Consider the following 19,375-nt stretch of genomic DNA (forward strand, 5'->3'; position numbering starts at 1 on the left):
AAAAAAAATGAGATAAAATAAATACCGCACTTGTTTATTAAATATATATCGATGATCTGCTCAACTTTCTGGATTAACTGATTGTCAATTTGATAACTTTATTTATTCCCCACTTTTCAAAATAAAATTACATATTACAAATTAAAGTAAAATTAAATAACTGGGTATAATACCCCAAATATAAAAGTAAGATTGTATATATATAAATATAAATATAAAAGCCTTGACTGCAAAGGCCTGGTCTCTTTTAGTCTTGAGCTGGGACTTAGGAACAGCCAGAGGAACCCTGCTTGATGATCTGATCTTGTAGGAAAGCAATAATTCAACAATATCTGAATTTTACAGTGATCTTAAAATAAATTCTAAAACTGAAAGGTGAACAGTGAAGAGAGGCTAAAACAGAGGTGATATAAGCTTGTCTTCTGGGGTTTGTTAAAACCTGTGCAGCTGCGTTTTATACCAGCGCAAGGCATGAGATCGTGTTTCAGCTCAACCCTGAGTACAGTGAATAACAATAATCTAACAGAGACAATATAAAAGCATGTATGACCTTCTCAAGATCACGTCAAGAGAGAAAATGTCTGAAAATAGTGAAAAATGCAGATCATAATATCCCAGAAACAAAAGGTGATGGCTTCAAACTGCTATTATGTATATATATATGTATTGCTGTCAAAATAACAGAACAAAGTCCAAAGGTATTCATTTTAGTGTCAAATAAATCAAGGAAAAAGAGAGTATGTTTGGCATTTTTGCTTGAAGAATGACACCATCCAATAAGCAATTATCAAAATAGCTGTTTTCGATCGATTAACATTTCAGTTCTACTTTTAACAGCCACAATTACAGCAAATGTTCCAGAGTTACGTGGAATGAGAAATAAATAATCCACTGTCTTTGTGAAATATTTAATCAGAGAAAAAAATTTACACTGAAATCTAGAAATATTAAGAAAATACACAGTATTTAACAATTAATGCATCAATTTTGAACCTCATGAAAACAGTGAAAGTGAAATAATCGACAAAATTAAGTTTCCCAATGTAAATATTTGCAATGAGCCTCCACCACAAAAGGACGGTTTGTTTCACTGTATCAGTCAACCTTCCAGAAAGTCTTCCACCAGTTTGTTGAATTCTTCAGCGTACCTCAGGTGCAGATTGTGTTTGCCCTCTGGCATCAGATGTAATCTAGATTATGGATGGAACAACAGAGTATACACACACGTTATATGTGAAATTTTCTGAATCTTAGGTAGCTGCAGTGTGGATGTTGTTTAAATGTGTGTTTGTGTGAGCGTTCTCACCGGGATCCCTTGATGTGTTTCAGGAGGTACTGTGGGTGGAAGCTGGGCACCATGGGGTCTTTCTCTCCATGAATGATGAGGGTCGGACAGGTGATGAGGGGCAGAAGCTCCATGCAGATACTCCCTAACCAGAGGACAGTAAGGTCGACATATGTGGCTTTGCCAACAGATCCTAAAATGCTTTTCACAGACAGAATCAGGAGATTTAGAGCTTTCAAACAATGAATAATTTGTCAAGGTTGCGTGAAGATTTAATCCAATACAGACCAAAACACATCTAAAGTAGCACAACCAATTCCAAAGTGTTCAAAAAGTTAATTAGAGATTAATTCCTGCGCTCCGGTGATAGTCAGAGCCAGACCTATATTGTTTTCAGGTTGTTCGTCTCATTGTGTGGACACAATATCTCTGTAACGCCTTGAAGGAACTTGATTAGGTTTTGGCGGTCAAAGGTCAAGGTCAGTGGGACCTCACAAAACACTTTTTAGCTATTACTCAAGACTTCACACAGCAATTAGTCAAAATTTCACACAAATGGTTGATATTTTCTATGACTCTGGGTGAACAGGGATGTAACCTGAAACAAGTCTGAGTAGCGGAGGCAGACAACCACAAGGAAGTGATTCTAGATATCAGTTATGATCGTTTTTCAGTCTTAGGTCGCTCAACTTGACTTGTGTAGTTAGTCTACATCAGCGTGAATTCAGTACCTTCTGGTCTTTTTGCAAACCGTGCGATGCCGTCCACCCAGCCGTCCCACGTTTTAGCGAAGACTTCTGCTCCGTACACCTCCTCCATGGGCTGCCTCATCCTCGCACTCCATTTGGAGACATCACGGACCGCTGTCCCACAAAACACACACACGCAAACAAAACGCAGTTGCAAAACACAGATAACATATATTATATCATGCTCAGTTCACAAAGAAAGCCCCCTGGCAGTTATCCAAGACAATGAAAAGAGGAGTACCATCGTAAAGCTCCAGGTCATGCTGGGAAACGAAGGCGTTGGATCCCCATACGACCATCTTGTTGATCAGGTCGGGGTTTCTCGCTGCCGCGATCAGAGCGGTGATCCCTCCATCACTCCACCCCAGCAGAGAGAACTTACCAAAGCCCAACGCCTGCCACAGAAAAGACAGTAGACTGCAGCTTCACGTTGGATTTGTAATAATTATGATGAGCTGCTGAAATGGCTGAATTTACCTTCATCAGACCCACTGCATCCTTTGCATCTCGCTCGAAGAAGTCAGAGGGAAAGTCTCTGTCTGGGGGACGGGATCGCCCGTAACCACGGGGATCCCAGCCGACTACAGTGAAGTGCTCTTTGTTGAGAGCCTTAAGCTGAGGACCAAAATCTGTCCTCGTGCTTCCTGTGGCAGAAAAGACCAGAACGGTTTTCATACTGTATTCTGACAGAATGTCTCGTCTCTGACGTTAGGAGGATGAATGTTGTTGTATTTACCCAGAGCACCAGGAAGCAGCAGCACAGCGTGTTTCCCTCTCCCTGTCTGCTCGTAGTACAGATCCACTCCGTTAACATGCTGCCTGCCTGAGGCCATGGAGGAGCTGCAGGGAAACAGAGAAGAGCAGCTCCTGTATGTGCTGATGGTCACAGTAAAAACAAACATTAAAAAAAAACAAAAAACGGTTGATTTGTTTTAACAATCCAAGAAATCATATAGTACATCTCTCTTTTCACTGGCCTTCAAATTTAAAACTTCCTTGTGATTGTGACTGAATCTTGGTCAGTATTGTTGTTCCCTTTATTTGGTTGTGTATTGTTATAGTTGTTTTTATAGTAACACACTTTCCTTTTGTGGCAGTTTCAGAGTTTCTGTCTCCAGGTCAGTGTGACCTGCTGTTAAACATTCCTCACGCTGCGCATCCTCTGACCCGAACATGTCAGCAGAGATACTTTCATTAAACACTGCACTCACAGTGACAGCAGGAAACGTCTTCAGCTGAGAACAAGTCTTGTGGACTTTTGCAGGTATTGTGCAGACATTCAAAATATCCCACAGAGCCATTCCCACCCTGCGAGGTAAGATCTTGTAAATTTGAATGGTTCTGCAGGATGTTTTGATTTGTCTTCAAGAAATAAAGTTCACTGTCCTGTAGAATGTCTTCTGCACATAATAAAAGTTGGTGATTCAATGTATAGTCATGGTATGAATCAACATTTTTACAGCAGTCACAGTTGAAAAAAGGTATTTACATCTTTTAAATGTGTCTGTCCATCTTTGTTACTATGTCTCTGTAATTTCTTTTATCTATATATGCATCTATCCTGAGCCAACCTGCCATATATATATATATATATATATATATATATATATATATAATAAAGGTTAAATAAATAAAAATGAATAAACAAATACAACGGTTGATTTTTTTTGTGATAACAGAAAATGTGAAACACTAATTATGATTACTTCCTTTACAAAGACTTTTTGTCCTAAAGGAAAAAGTACCTCCAACACTTAAACCTGTGCCTGATGAATGATGCAATTCTTCCCGTGCTAGACATTAAACCTATAAAAGCATAATGTTCGTATATTTTTGAAGATTTTAAGGACACTTATTGTCATATTTGGAAAATGTTTCATTGTGAGGGCTTGTAGATTTATCAAATTGTTGAATGTATGGTTTCTATTTCAATGGTTTATCATCTTAACAACTATCAAATACTTCAATTATGATTTTTTTTTTTAAATAAAAGTTTTATTCATTTTTAAGATCTTACATTAGTGGGACACTAAACAAAAATATACAATTTAATAGTACTAATTACAGCCACTAAAATAATACTACTAGTCTTTACAATATAATAATGATAATGATAAATACCACCATAAATTTACAAAAAGTAATTAAGTGTAATTAAGGTGTTTCCCAATACATTTGAAGGATATGAGTATTGTTATCTCGTGCACATGCTTCACCAGCGCACTGACTGGAGATACTGCGCCATCTAGTGGATTTCAAACAGCTCTGAGAGGATGACGAACATGTTGCTAAAAGCTGAGCAGACGTTTCCTGCTTCGTTACCGCAGCTCTCCGCGGTTAAAGTCCGCGTCTGTAAAAAAAAAATCGTGCATGTTAAACGTGCAGATGTCGCAATGAAACACAGTGAAGGCAGTTACCAGAGTACGAAGGGCTGGATCGCTGTCGCGGCTCTGTGAATGTCGCCTCTGCGTTTAAACAAACGTCTTCCGAGCAGAAACAACGCCATTTCTCTCAGAGGGTCCCCGCTGCAGGTCTCTTCCTGTGCGGTTAAACATTGAACAAAGTCTCCTACTGAGTGAACATGTAGTCTAATCCTGCACTGCAAGTTTTTTTTTTTTTTTTTTTTTTAAAGGGAGTTCAGGAAGCTGAATTCACTTTGGCACTTTCCGCGTCCAATTTATGGACAAAAAAATTTAAGCGAAAGTACGAAAACGAACCGAAAGGCAACATTCACCTAAAGATTTTAGTTATTACTGGACACTTTGCCCAATATTTATGTAACACTTGGTTTTACTATAAAGTTCCATAGTGATTTTTTTCTCTGTAGGTAATGATTGATTTGCGGAGGAATATCCTCGAATGACCTGCTCCATTGAAACCCAGCAAAATATTAATTTATAATTAATTCCACATCAGAAACTTTATCTCTTTTTCCCCTTTATTTTGAATGGAAAATATTTTTTTTTTACATATTTTTTATTCCATTTCCACGAACTGTTCACACATTTGATGAAGGTGACAAAATATGGAAATTATAATGAAACACTGATACTGCACCAAATAAGGAGATATTTCATGTTTTTTATGGGCTATGCATGGGGACAAATTTATAGTCACTGAGACACAATGACATGTACAGTATGATATGTTATGATACATGGTGACATTAATCGTGTCTGGGGTCACAGAGCTCTCCCTGTTAGTCCTCTGAACTAACTCTGGGGGGGCCTCTGTTGCTTTTCAGTTCCCATCTCTCTCCCCTCATATCCTGCCACATCTCTGCTGTCCTTTGTCGAATAAAGGCTACAATATCCTTAATTTATCCTTGTGTTACATGGAATATTTTAAGCAAATTTCATGAAAATCCACCGAGTATTTGTCAAGCTGTTTCCCTCAAAAACAGAAATATCAACCTCATGGTGGCATCAGATGAAAACTAGTCAGTGGTGGACCGACCAGTAGGCATTGCCAATCCAAAGAGCCATGCTGCATTTTCTGGTTCCAGATTCTCAGCTGTGATGATTTGCTGCTGTTCTGTGTTTTATATCACTGTAGAAAATAGCAAAGGTTTGAATTGATGGTTGATTAAAACAGTCAGATTAATTGGCAATGACAATAATTTTTAGTTGCAGTCATAAAAAAACATCTCTATAGACTTTACTGTGGATATCTTTTGGGTGCAACAATAAACTGACATCAATTTGAAAGTAACTCCTGAGTATCTCTTCTTCTATTTAAAGACAAATCATTAACATCCCACATCCTTTAGTTTCTATACAACAATCCCCCACCCACTCCACCCCCACACACACACACACACACACATACACACACACGCACACACACACACAGACAACCCCTTGTTTGTAATGAGTGAGGTGTGTGTTTATCAATGGGTTCACAATGAGCTGTTCAGACCTAGTTCTCTGAGGCTGACAGGCAGGCAGCTTTTTGTAAACGCCTCCACTCCCCTCTGCCTGTCAGTGCATCTGAGTTGTGCCACACACTGAACCACACAGGAACACAAAACAAAGCGACAAAGTAAGCCGGGCTAAAAATACCTCGATCGCCTCAGAGCGATGTGTCAAAGAATGCACCAGAATTTACTGGAAATGCAGTGACTGATGCGGATTCCAGTGGACATCCACTGAGAATCAACACACACAGTTTAAAATAAATGGGGGGGAAATTCTTAGTTCTGAGATACAATCAAATTTATAAGCAAGACTCTTAAAATTAGAAGAAGTCATGAATCAATTCGAAAAAATTGTCATATAATGAATTTAATATTTTGGGGATTTGTAGCCAGCGACATTTCTCTACAGATGGTAGTGTCGGTCTTTCAGTTCGTCTTTCCACCACTTTGGTCCAGTCTGAAAACACTTGACAACTATTTCATGGATTTCCAAGAAGTTTTGTACAAGCATTCAAGGTCCTCAGATGACGAACCCTACTGAGGTTGGGGATTTCTTTCGGCTCCACCATGAGGTTGACATTTTTGTTTCGGAGTAGAATAATCTTGACAGTCATCGATTACCACGACATTTGGTACAACCATCATGGTCACTTATTAAAATATCTTGACATCTACTACGTGAACTGACACAAAAGTTGGTACAAATATAAAAATACATCAAACCCCTCAGAGAATATTCAAAGATGCAGCAGAATTTATCGGTAATGCAGTGACTGATTTAGGTTTGAGTGGACGTCCACTGAGAATCAACATGTAATTTAAGCTAAATGGGGGGAATCATAGTTCTCAGACAAAATCAACTACATGAGCTGATAAAATGATATCAAATGTGAAGAATTGCAGCGTTTCATTGATTTATTTCACAGCAAGTTGAATATTTTTGGGTTCTGATGACCCCCAGACTTTTCCTTTGGCTCCACCATGAATCAAGTAGCTTGACAAATATTGTGATGATTGCTATGTCATTTAGTACACACATTCATGGTCACCTATTAAAATATCTTGACATCTACTACATGACACAAAATTTGGTGCAGATGTAAAAAATACATCAAACAACTCAGAGCAAAATTTCCAAAGATGTTGCAGAACTTATTGGAAATAGAGTGACTGAGGATTCAAGTGGGCATCCACCGAGAATCGACTGATACTTTAAGCTAAAAGCTCTAATTCTTCGAAGACATCTGCCCCGTCATATATACCTTGAGACTGTTCCTTAAATTGAGATTTATTGCAAGTGGCATGTATTTAGAGCCTCATTCAGAGGTGCTCCTTGTAGGGTTTAACACCTCAGCAGATAGTGATAGCCAGGCCTGTTCTCTGCTGCCCTCTGGCCCGCGAACCATCTTTGTCTGGTTGGTATGTGCCTATCCTCAGTCCCATGACCCTCTCCTGGTCTAAATATAAATATCCAAGCGGGGTGATCCACTGCTAAGGTCACATTACGTCATTCCAAGCCGCATATTCTCAATGAAGTAGCACTGCATGAGCAAAGGTACGCGTTGAAGGCTTTATGATATCCTGGCTCACACAAAGAAATCATCAGGGGTGGTTTGAAAACGATGTGACGCAGTCATAGCTTGTGACAGATTATCTTCTTGTTGAGAGGGCCTGACGGGAGCTGCTGGAGCACCTGGTGATGCAGTCTGAGTAAATTTGCCCTAAACTTATTGGTGTTATCCTGAGACCTCTGGCTCTGACATGGGTAATGGAATAAGCAAGGTACAGTATCAAGTCGTGTGAATTAACTCTACAAAAACATTCAAACTTTTATTACCTGTCACACCTGCTCATTCCCGTTTCCCACTCCTATATTCTTCCTTTAACTGAATGTTAAACTTTCTTTAGGTCCTGCCTGATCTTTATCTTGGAAATTTCAAAGGTACGTTGTCCCGCCTATCGTCACTTCAGTGAAGAATTGATTTATTTTCAGGATAACGTAGTAGAGTGTGTTTCAGTTCCTCATATGGAGGGGCATGTGGTGAGATGCTACACTGAGCTCAGTTTCTATAGAGAGGAGATGTCACAGTGTAGAGAAGCATGATTGAAGTAGTGTATTTTGATGTTACAAAAAAAAAACTATTACAGTGTGTTTTTTGCCTCGTGTGTGTGTGTTGCGGGGGTTGGTGTGTAGCTCTTTCAGCAGCTGGAGGAAACATTATTTCTGACGGCTGCTGAGTACGTGAGGGTTGGTGTGGGAGGGGATACCCCGCGGTGTGGGGGTGTCCCCAGTGTGAACTTCATTCTACACATTTCCATACAGCAGCGAATGCAATCATTAGGTTGCTTTTTTTTTTTTATCTGTGTACACACGTAACACAGGAAATTGGTAAGAATGTGGACCACTTTTTGTAAACATGGAACAAAAAACACGTAAACTCGTTCAGGAATCAGTTACAAACAGGAAATCTGACACGTTCCATGTAAACATTATGTCTGGTCATCTTTTATAATGACTTGGTATATTTTACAGCATAATGGACCTTCTGTCTCTGTACACATGTAGTGGTGAGGTCAACGCTGGCAGACTGCATTATGGATAAAGAAGGTTGTGATGCCATTTTACCTCAAATAATTATTTCCATGTAACCTGGTTAACACCTACAAATGCAGATAGCTGAACTGCTTTTGGATGATCTTCAGAGAAGCCAAGGTGAACATGCAGTATATGACCAAAATGTATTAGTTCAGCTTCTTGATCTATTTTGCTTAAAGGTCCCACATAGTCTAAAGGTAGATGTCCATGTGTTGTTTGATTATAAAGCAGGTCAGGGTCTATATTAATACTGTGAAAGTATCAAAGTGCTCAGTCCACAAAGAAATGCACACAGACTGTATTCAGAAACCGAGCCTTAAGACAAGCTGTCAGGACTTCTGTAACTTTGTGATGTCACAACAAAGCAGTCACCGTCCTCAGCCATACCACTAGGCCCGCTCACCTGGATTCACCATCCAACCTTGTAGGATTTGGGTACTCTGAGTGTTTTACCTGAAATCTGCTATATTTTTATTGGATCACTCAGAAAACAGTCAGCCAATCAGAAGAGAGGATCAGAGCATCCTCTCTTCTGATTGGCTCACCGACCTGTTGTTACTAGAGCTCCAGAGAGAAGCCTGAGAGAGGAGATGTAAAACTACTTTGAGATGGTTTTTGGTTCTTAAAACAACAAATATATCTTCTTATGGATCAACACTTCAAATAAAACACTGGAAAAGTGTCAAATATGTAGTCTTAATTAATCATTTGGCTAAAAATTGCTTTGTATAATATGGGACCTTTAAGAAATTAAACTTCCATAGTTCATGCTGAATGTTTACCTGCCCTACTATAAATATTTTCTGTATATTGAAATCAATACAACATCTATTTACCAAAACGTGATTTAAAAAATGCTAACCACACCAAATTGCATGAATTCAAGTTATTTTAGCTTAAAAGCAGTTTAGCATTAGCTGAGTGTTTATTCTGCATACTGACTGGATTTAGCTGCTACCTCACTCTGTTATCTGGATAAACTGAATTACCACAATGTCAGTTTTTTAAAAATGCATATTAACAGAAATATAATTTAGTAAATGTAGTTTTGATTATCACGCTGTCTATTTTTATCATATTTTTGTTGCTTTATTGTTATTTTATATGTTAATACAACAATAAGTTGTGCTGTTTCTGTCGTCGGTTATGTTGCGGCTGGATTTTGACCTTGTGGGACAGAGCCACTGGTCTCGGGTTAACAATTTCAATGTGATATCAGCACCCTGACAGCCAATAAATATATTTATTTCATGAGCAACACACTTAGGGACTTGTGTCATTGTGTGACCTTAAAGTCACTGGCTTACAGTGACTTGAGATTGTGTTTCCTCTGCAAGGGTGTTGAGCTTTTATACTCCTGTAGCCTACTCAGATGTCTTTTTTTAATGTTGTTATTTCTGTCTCACAGTTTATATACAAATGACAGGTGAAATAGGATCACTTTAATTTATTTAGCTGGCAGGAGGCTATCAGCACAGACTCATCTTGGTCTTGTAAGTGGCATCACCAGCATCCTGCAAACTTGCAAAGCATGAGAAAAAGTGTTCATGACACATCTGTCCAAGGTAGAAAACATTTGGCTTCCTTTCAAAGAACAAAATTTGATTAAAACTATTACTGTTTCTTGCTTTTGGGACAAGCTGTTGGACTGTTTTAGAAACACTGGTTTTCCGGTTTTTCTTTCAGTTCAAAACAAGAGCAAAACTTTTAAGCCATAAAGCCACATTTGCTTGGGAGACATCTGAAGAGGGGAGGGGGGGTGGGGGTGTTGTTGCCTTATTTAGGTAAGACCCTATATGATATGTGCTGATTGGATGGTGGGAGTATTTGCACTTTCTTGATTTTCTTTGCCATCCACAGATGCACGAGACAGGGAGCTGTTGGCACGGCACAACATCACCCACATCCTGTCCATCCATGATACAGCTGCACCCATCCTGGAGGTGAGCTGAATTCTCTGTGTCTCTGATATCGGCCTGTGTGACCCCATGACCCTTATGTTACTGCAGCAACACAACCTCCTATGAACTCACTGGTGTTGTTTTCCCCTTAATCTCCCTGCTGCTTCCTACTCATACTGAAAGTGTGAAATTTTGGCATCAGCTCACAGGTACTCAGAGGTGTTACACCATATTTTCCTGACTTAAGATCTTCATAGGGCTGCAACTAACAATTGTTATCAATTTATAAACAATGTAATTTTCTAGTTAAAGTTCCATATTTGACACTTCTCCAGTGTTTTATTTGAAGTGTTGATCCATAAGAAGAGATATTTGTGTTTTAAGAACCAAAAGCCATCTCAATGTAGTTTTACATCTCCTTTCTCAGGCTTCTCTCTGGAGCTCTAGTAACAACAGGTCGGTGAGCCAATCAGAAGAGAGGATGCTCTGATCCTCTCTTTTGATTGGCTCACTGTTTTCTGAGTGATCCAATAAAAATATAGCAGATTTCAGGTAAAACACTCAAAACACACACTCTAAAAACCAAATCCTGTAAGGTTGGATGGTGGGTCCAGGTGGGCGGGGCTTGGGGCAGGGCTGAAAGAGGCGACTGCTTTGTTGTGACATCACAAAGTTCCAGAAGTCCTGACGGCTGGTTTTAAGGCTCAGTTTTCTGAATACAGGCTGTGTGCATTTCTCTGTGGACTGATCGCTTTGATACTATCACAGTATTAATATAGAACCTAGACCTGATCTATAATCAAAGAACTTTATACTATATGGAATTTTTAAGGAGGGGTTTAGCATTAGCCTTTAGCTGCTGCCTCACTTTGTTATCTGGAATTAAACTGAATTACCAAGATGTCAGTTTGATGTCAGTTTGAACAGATAACATAACAACAGGAATCCCACTTTATACAATATGGGACCTGTGAAAAGTGAAAGAAACAATCAGAGTTTCCCAGAGCCTAAAAGGATTTCTAAGTCTTCTGAAACAAAATAATGTCTTCATATTTAAGTATGAAACCAGCAGATTTTTGGTGTTTAATGCTTGAAAATGATTCAATTGATCATCAGCCTGTTTACATTCTGAGGTTTCCTCTTCAACATTGTCTTTATTATATAACAGGAGCTTCAACAGGGAGGATCAAGACAGGAACAGGATGTAATGTAATACAGTTTACTCTAAAGTCAGATTTCTATCAAAGGCTTTTGCAATAGACCACTTCAAGAGGTGTGAAAGTCACATGTTCTTATTTTCAATTTTGCACAGTAAGTTCATGCGACCTGGAATTCACCAGGTTTCAACAAAATCAGCACATTTCTGAATCACTGTGATGCTGTGTGTGTGTGTGTGTAGACTATGGGATGCAGCTGTGATGCAGATGTAAACCAGTGCACTGTGGGATATTTTTCACACAAGATGCTTTTAGCACAGCAGCTTGAAGTCCATAAAGTCTTGAAAGTGGAACTGCATAAAAAAAAAAAAAAAGGTTTCTGACTTTCTTTTAGAACATGGCAATTTGTGTATGAAAAGGCAGGAAAGGTGTTTTTCTCGTGTGTACGTGAGAGTAAGGAGAGAAAGAGCTGATTCTACTGTGAGAACCTGGTAGACTGAAAGTAGCAATTAGCACCCATGGATTTACATTTGGTAGCAGATGCAAGAATAAAGTCTCCTCCCATCTGCAATATTTGTTATTATCATTATGATTATATATTTTAGACATATGTCACTGGAGAAATAAAACTCAACTGTGTGCTTTCCCTGTGGTGTTATCTTCTCAATTTAGCTACAATAGACACAATAGAAACAGCAGCTAATTCAGTGTTGCTCACTACTGATGTATACAAATCAATCCATATTCATGCAATGATTGACTTGACTTTGTATCTATAGATTGTGATTTTATTTGAATAAATTTAAGAAGTCTCATCGTGAATCTTTTCTCCCTCCACGTCGTCTGAGCTCCTCAGTGTCCGCTTTCACAACTTTCATCTTTTCTTGTTGAAAGCGAGCATGAAAAGCGTTGAGAGATTTCTGTGCACTTTCTCCATCCATGCTCATGGGTCTCATTGCAACACTGAAGAGAAACAGCAACTTGTATTACAGTATCACTACCCAAACTGGTCAACCACCAAAACTTTTTAAAAGGTTTTGGGCTTGAAATTTATGTCTCGGCCTGCAGACCTTCTCTCAGCTCATCCACCCCGGGCCGCTGTACAGATCTCAACCTCTTCTTCTCACATTTAAATGCATCACGCAGCTTTTCTTTTTTTTCTTTTAGACCTCTGTGGCAAAATGATGACTCAGGTTTGTTTTACCAGTGTGGCCCAAATGGCCAGATGGGATGGTTTATTTGCATACCTAACAGTCAAAGTGCTGAGTGATTGATTTCTTGGAAGACAGCTTGATGGTTCCTGAGAGAGGAAGGTAAAAATTTGCAACCACCAAATCTCTGAGGTCAGATGTTCCATTTTCTGATTAACATAATGCAAAATAAAACGACAGGGTCAGTTTTAGTGGTCTGAGCCTCCAAGTGCTCTTTTGCAAGTAAAGACAATTTCTGCACTTCATCCACAACTTGCATGCACTTTGTTTGGGTTTTCTATGCATCTGGGTTTGATGTTACTAAATCATGGTAATAATGAGTTCTAAGTGTGCAAAGGTTTAACAGCACTTCTCAGTATTCGTTTGCATATCCTGACTCTTCCTGACAACAATTACAATGTCACCGACATGCATACATGCTTCTTCAGTATGTGCTTGTTTATTGGTGTTAAAGTGTGTGTGAGCACATGAGTACTTTGTCTGGGGTTCGTGTGGGTGCAGCCTGACCTGTCTGGAGCACTTCCAGAACTTGGTGTGTCCCAGAGGGCTCAGGGGTTTTTGCAGCAGTTGCAGTCATAACGGGACAAGGTAGTTTCTGTCCACTGCATGTTCCATCAGCTGCCAGGTGCACAGCACTAAAACACAAACACACACACACACACACACACGCACACACACCCACGCACACAGGCGAATATCGTTATGTCATGACCTAGCACACCAGTGCTAAGCAGCAGGGTCAGTGGGGCTAAGTTTCAGGGGGCCGCCCCATACACCGAGAAACAGGAAGTGAGTTAGACCCAGTATTCAAACAAATGACCCTCTCTGAACTGTTGTGTAGTAAAATAGTAATTCAACAGGGACTTTATATATATATATATACTGTATATCATTTGAGTCTAACTCCCCCACCCCACCCCCTCTAGGAGATGACGTACCTCTGTATATCTGCTGCTGACCACTCTAAGCAAAACCTGTGAGTATATGATACTTAAGGTCCACATATGTTTTTAGTTTCTAATGTATCTACCACCTGATGACCTTTGGAAACTGTAAAGAAATAGAAATACAATGAGAAAAGTCCAACAAGAGTCTAATCATGATTTTCACATTTAATAACTGTGTAAATATCTGTATAAAATTAACATATCTTTCAATTCTGTACATAACAGAATGACTAATGTAAACCAAAAAAAAGTTAATACCTATAAATAAATCATAAAATGTACAATGTCTTCTGAATACCTCACCAACCTCTTTAAAAATATTAAGTTGGATCAATCAAATAAATAAAATGATGTAGGAGTCTAACACAGGCTCAAGAACTACTGTCTTAAAAAAATACTAAATATATGGGCAACATATCTTGCCTTTCTTTAAAATGTATAAATGATTTAATTCCCTGTTTAATGTGATGACACCTGTAGGATTCAGTACTTCAGAGACAGCATCATGTTTATCCACGAGTCCCGACTGAAAGGAGAAGGCTGCCTCGTTCACTGGTGAGTGAAAATAAATCATAAAAATACCTGATTTGTGTATCAATATACTTCATCATAAGAATCAGTTGCTAAAACTACCCTTCAGTTTAAGTGGTTAAACAAGGGAGGATTCTCCTTGAGGAATATTTGCTTTTTTGTTTTAGGAAAATGAAATATTTCTCTGTTATTTAAATATTTACTGCACAGTTCTCTCCTTCCAATTATTTAATTTAAAAAACGACGGAATCAAGTCGTAAATTAAAGTTTATGGTAACGAAACTGCTGTCATTTGCATGTGAGGATGCTGAAAGGAAGAGGCACAGATATTCAAATATTCAAATGCAGCTGATTTTTGTTTGTAATGATGAGTATTCGGAGGTCCTCAGATTTTTATTAGACCCTGTTTTCATTTTCAACCACATCACTGCCACCAAACCAAATAATCAGTTTGGTTCATACTTTCATGGTAAATCTCATCATCTTTCATCTTTTCTCATATCAAACGTGCAAAATCAGGCATTCAACCACAGCTTTAGGAAAACAGGGGTTTCACTTCTTTGTACACTAAAGAAGAGACTCTCAATACAGTATGTGATGATCGCTACATGCTAGCCTCTCTAGCTTTGAAGCTCTGTGCTTGTCAGCGTGGCAGGAGTGTCCCGCAGCGTGACTCTGGTGGTGGCCTACATCATGACGGTGACGGGCTGCGGCTGGGTGGAGTCTCTGGCGGCGGTGAGGGCGGCCAGGCCGTGTGCGGGGCCCAACCTGGGCTTCCTGCGGCAGCTGGAGGAGTTTGAAAACATAGACCTGGCAGAAGTGAGTGACGCCTCGCCGTTCTCCCTCACGGTTAAAATCCCTCTGATCATTCAGTGTCTGTCCTTGTCCATATCCACAGGAAGACGTTGCATGTGATGCGAAGTAGAAGATGCATGTTGGTGCATGTGGAAGGCAGCACTCAGTGTCACCATCTTTGTAAAATGCAAAATACCCTGGAATCTGGAGATGTAGTTGCACAGATATTTCAAACTATGACCCCAAATATGATGAAATCTGGACCGGACATGCTCCGGTCACTGCACTGTGAGATGTCATATTGAAGAAGAGACTCAAAGAACCTAAAAAGCACATCTCCAGATTCTTGGGTTTTTGGCGCAGTGCATGTTGGACCACATTGTTGACTGTCTTCGTTCTTGAATCAGTGTGATGTGATGAATCCTCTCAGCCCTCAGTTTGTTTGGCAGCTCTCTAAAGACATCATGTGTGTGTTGAGAAAACTGGCTCCAAGGTGACGCCCCCTTTAATCCTGTTGGTCATCAGATGCAAACGGCAACTGGTTTTTCGCATGCACACTAAAGGAAGTTAGAGACCCCCCTGAGACTTTTTTATTGAATCTAATCAAGCCCCAAGTAACAGCAGAAGGCTGCAATGGTCAAATTAATCCGGTCCAAAAAGCATTTTACTCGTTGGAAAAGGAGCTTTTGTAAAAAACCGAACTTATTTTTATGGGAATCACAAACTCCTCTCCAGGAAGACTCTCCTTGTGATCAGAATTTGATCCATTCAGCCCAGTAACGTTTGGAAAATCTACAGAAGCTGTAGGTTTAAATTATTTTATCTCATTAATGTGCAGGGAGCCAGCAGGAAGTCAGATGTCAGATTTATACACTGTTTTACAGCTGCTCCTTATGTAATGATTGTGTACAGGGAAAAGGTCTTTTTGGGTTAGTGCGTCACATGATGCTGTAATAGCTCGGCGCTCTTCCAGAAGACTTGAGTCGTTCTTCCTCTGTTGGATTAGCAAGTAGCTGCTCAGACGAGGGTGCTGCCCCCCGGAGGCTGATAAATGTGTCGTTTTGAACAGAAAGGAACTGGAGAAAAAAATCGAGAGATCCTGTCGTACATGAAGAATGTTTCTTAATGTCCACTGAAGCTTCCAGTGAATAGCAGCAGATGAAAGTATGCTGGTTTGTTGTAAACATATGCTCACCCACCTGTCACTCAAAGAGGCCACACCCTCAATTCTCCATCACTTTAAGCCTTAACAGGTGAGTTATATAAACAGTTGTCATAAAGGAGGAAATTAGCTCTAGAGACCAAAACAGTTTTTTGTACCAGGCTGTAAACATTGTTTATTTTTTTGGACATTTTAACATCTATGGGGATTGACTCACTGTTGGAGCCAGACTCTAGTGGCCATTTGAAGAACTGCAGTTTTTTGCACTTCATTTCAGCCCTAGAGGTTGCCGCTTGATGGAAACATGTATGACTTCATGTTTTCTTTTGCCTAATTTTTCCAATTTTGTGCCACATTTGGATGGAAGCCGACCTAGAGAGGGGCGAGATGTAATAATGGTTCAAATGGGGATAATGTCGCACACTTTCGGACGATATCTCCTCGAAGGCGATCATCATGTTGCAAAACAACAGTGGGTAAAGTGGGCATGTATGTGTGGTTGTCAGTTTTATAAAGTAACAAAAAGTGTCCATTTTAGACACTTGAAAGGTGCTGATCTGGAAGGAGGTAGGGGGTTTCAGATGCCGCCTGATGATCTGACAAACTGAACTACAGGTGTCAGCAAAACAACCAGCACTGAATCCCTCAGGTGGAGACTTGCTGTATCTCTTTAATTCTGATATTTTTTTGACACTTCTGTTTTTGCCCCTCCAGTATCGAGCCTGGTGGAAGGACCGGTACGGGAAGAGCTCGTTGAACGATGAGGGGGAGATCGAAGCTCTTTTAACTCAGAAATCCAACTGCAGCAGCAGCAGCAGCGCCATGTCAACCAACACCGCTCCCGCTTTGGCCACAAGTGGCACCTGAAAGAAAATGTCTTCTGCCAGTCTCGTCTTACCTCTCACCTGAAGCAGCCGAGGACTGGGGGCTTCTGCTCGGACCACTGAACCCATTAAGACCCGACCGATCCTGCAGAGAGAAACAGCAGCGGGAACATTTGTCTCTTAGAAAAATTCAGTAATGATATGTGTTGAATCTCTTTTTCTTTTCTTTTTTTTTTTTTTGCAGTCATGTGACGGGGGAATTTTTTTATGTCATTATCTTGAGTCCCTTTCGTCATGTCATGTCCTCGCCTCTAACTGTCAAAACAACATGCAAGGGCAGTCAAGCATGACACCAAGGAAATATGTACATACAGTCCACAGTGTGAACACACATTTAGCAGCGTGCACTCCCCTGTCAGTTATGTTATGCTGTGTCTTGTACTTGGAATATGAGTATTACTTTCTATAGACTGTGTGAAAGCTGAAGAATAAAGTATCTTCCAGTAAACCACAATCAGAAGATTCGGGCTTTGTGTTGGAATTTGTTTGTAGTTAAAGTCTAAAAAGAAACATAATTAATGCAACAATAGCCAGGATTCACAGAAAATGCCAGTGTAAGTATATTAATATTAATGATTCACATCTGTCTGCTCCTGGAAAACTTATTTACACATGTGAATTTGTATTCTAATTAAATATGACTTAACATGAGAATATTTTTGTGGACCACAAAAAAAATGGCACAAAATTATTTAAAAAAAAGAGAGGGAAACAAAGCAAACTCAGTTTTTGCTATAAAGAAAATTATTCAGACTTTCCTCTCATCTTCCCTGGATGATTTAGGGGATTCACAACTTTTGAAATGATTCAAACAAAAGGGGGGAAAAGCCTTTTAGTCTTTGTTTGAACCAGTTACAAGATGTCGGTACCTATTCAGATTTTTTTTTACTTAAAAGTAACAAAAACAGAATGTAAAAATACTTAAAGTGCTGATTTCAAGTAAAGTAAAGAAACATTATCAGCAAAATGGTGCTTACTTTCAAAAATAAAAGTACACAAAAAAAAAACCCTTCCCCTGTGATTGATTCATTATTACATCAGACATTGTTAGACTATTAATGCTGATGCAGCAATGCCTAGCTGCTTGAAGGAGGACTTTGTTTAAAATATAAATACAGTCTGGTAGTTCAGTTCAACAGGGCTCAGGACTCATTCAAAGAATATAAAACAATATGAAACCATTCAAATAAATTCCACCTAAACTTTTTTATGTTAATTATATATGTTATTATATGTTATTATATGTGAATGCATCAGTTGTAATGATCCATTAATATTATTATGTCATTATACAGCACTGACAGTGACATGTAACTTTTCATACATAATGTACTTGATTATTATACTTTAGCACAGTTTCACTTAGTTTACACAAGTAGCTCCATTTTATACTGTTTTATACTTCTACTCAGGGATCCCACACCATTTTAAACATCACATTCAAGGATTCCTTTTCAAGGAATTTCAAGGCCCAATTCCCAACACGGCATGGTTTGAGACATGTATCATAGTTAATACAGAATTTTTATAATGAGAACTATCAGGTTTTACAGAAGCTAATAATAATAAATGTGTGTTGTGTTACAGTGACGGCAGACAATATGTAACAATATGTTGTGTAACCTGAGCAGCACAGACAGAAACTTCATCATGAGCTGAAGAGGTAAATATATGAATAAAATGTTCAATATCTGTTTAAAAAATGTCACGGTCTTGGTTTTTTTATTTTAAATCCACAAACTTTCAAGGATATCAAGGACCGTGTCAAATTCACTTCTTTACAGTGTTGCAGGGAAAAGCTGCATTGTGTTTCAGTACATTTAGTGGGTATATAATGACTTTACAGATGGAAAGTTTATATTAAATTCATATATTGACTTTATAAAATATGATAGATTGTTACAGATTAAACCCAACAGTGTATTAAAATGTTAAAATTCTCCATGTCCACCATACACAACACTGAAATACATCTTAGATGTGAACACATCAGTGGTGATAATCAAACAGCGTAACATATGTTTTATACTGTAACACTGACGGGACCTACATTTTTCTTACAGTACATTTTTTTTTGAGTTGTATTTTTAAGTCAAATATCTCTAGCAGGACATGTGCATCCTAACAGACTGTCACATTCACACCTGTCCCCCTGCAAACAATGGCAGGTGGGAACCAAAGTGCTCCACACTAAAGGGGGTTATAAATAACCAACTTCAATGTGACACCTAGCTACAAATT

The 19,375-nt window shown here is 39.1% G+C and overlaps 2 protein-coding genes across 2 annotated transcripts; one reads left to right on the forward strand and one right to left on the reverse strand.

Annotated features, from left to right (window-relative positions):
• Positions 1-892: 892 nt before the first annotated feature.
• On the reverse strand, positions 893-4,661 carry bphl (biphenyl hydrolase like). The gene is made up of 7 exons (XM_056377700.1): positions 4,452-4,661; positions 2,771-2,874; positions 2,512-2,678; positions 2,276-2,429; positions 2,017-2,148; positions 1,307-1,430; positions 893-1,190 (listed from the first exon to the last, which is right to left on the reverse strand). Exons 1-7 carry the CDS (start codon positions 4,538-4,540, stop codon positions 1,100-1,102), a joined length of 861 nt encoding a protein of 286 aa, XP_056233675.1. The 5' UTR covers positions 4,541-4,661; the 3' UTR covers positions 893-1,099.
• A 2,820-nt stretch (positions 4,662-7,481) lies between these two features.
• On the forward strand, positions 7,482-17,588 carry LOC130170467 (dual specificity protein phosphatase 22-B-like). Its single transcript, XM_056377742.1, has 7 exons — positions 7,482-7,732; positions 7,859-7,892; positions 10,407-10,489; positions 13,742-13,791; positions 14,243-14,317; positions 14,941-15,112; positions 16,965-17,588. The coding sequence occupies exons 1-7, from the start codon at positions 7,712-7,714 to the stop codon at positions 17,115-17,117; spliced, it is 588 nt and encodes a 195-aa protein (XP_056233717.1). The 5' UTR covers positions 7,482-7,711; the 3' UTR covers positions 17,118-17,588.
• Positions 17,589-19,375: the final 1,787 nt, after the last annotated feature.

The sequence above is a fragment of the Seriola aureovittata genome, chromosome 6 (genome assembly GCF_021018895.1).
Source record: "Seriola aureovittata isolate HTS-2021-v1 ecotype China chromosome 6, ASM2101889v1, whole genome shotgun sequence".
NCBI lineage: Eukaryota > Metazoa > Chordata > Actinopteri > Carangiformes > Carangidae > Seriola > Seriola aureovittata.

Bases quoted from the DNA above. Each gene is read 5' to 3' on its own strand.
- bphl (XM_056377700.1), bottom strand. From the start codon at position 4,540: ATGGCGTTGTTTCTGCTCGGAAGACGTTTGTTTAAACGCAGAGGCGAC. The intron at 2,430-2,511 runs GTAAATTCAGCC...TTTCTGTGGCAG, and splicing joins ATGCAGTGGGTCTGATGAAG to GCGTTGGGCTTTGGTAAGTT. The intron at 1,431-2,016 runs GTACTGAATTCA...TCCTCTGGTTAG, and splicing joins GTTTGCAAAAAGACCAGAAG to GGAGTATCTGCATGGAGCTT.
- LOC130170467 (XM_056377742.1), top strand. From the start codon at position 7,712: ATGGGTAATGGAATAAGCAAG. The intron at 7,893-10,406 runs GTACGTTGTCCC...TGCCATCCACAG, and splicing joins TTATCTTGGAAATTTCAAAG to ATGCACGAGACAGGGAGCTG. The intron at 13,792-14,242 runs GTGAGTATATGA...TGACACCTGTAG, and splicing joins GACCACTCTAAGCAAAACCT to GATTCAGTACTTCAGAGACA.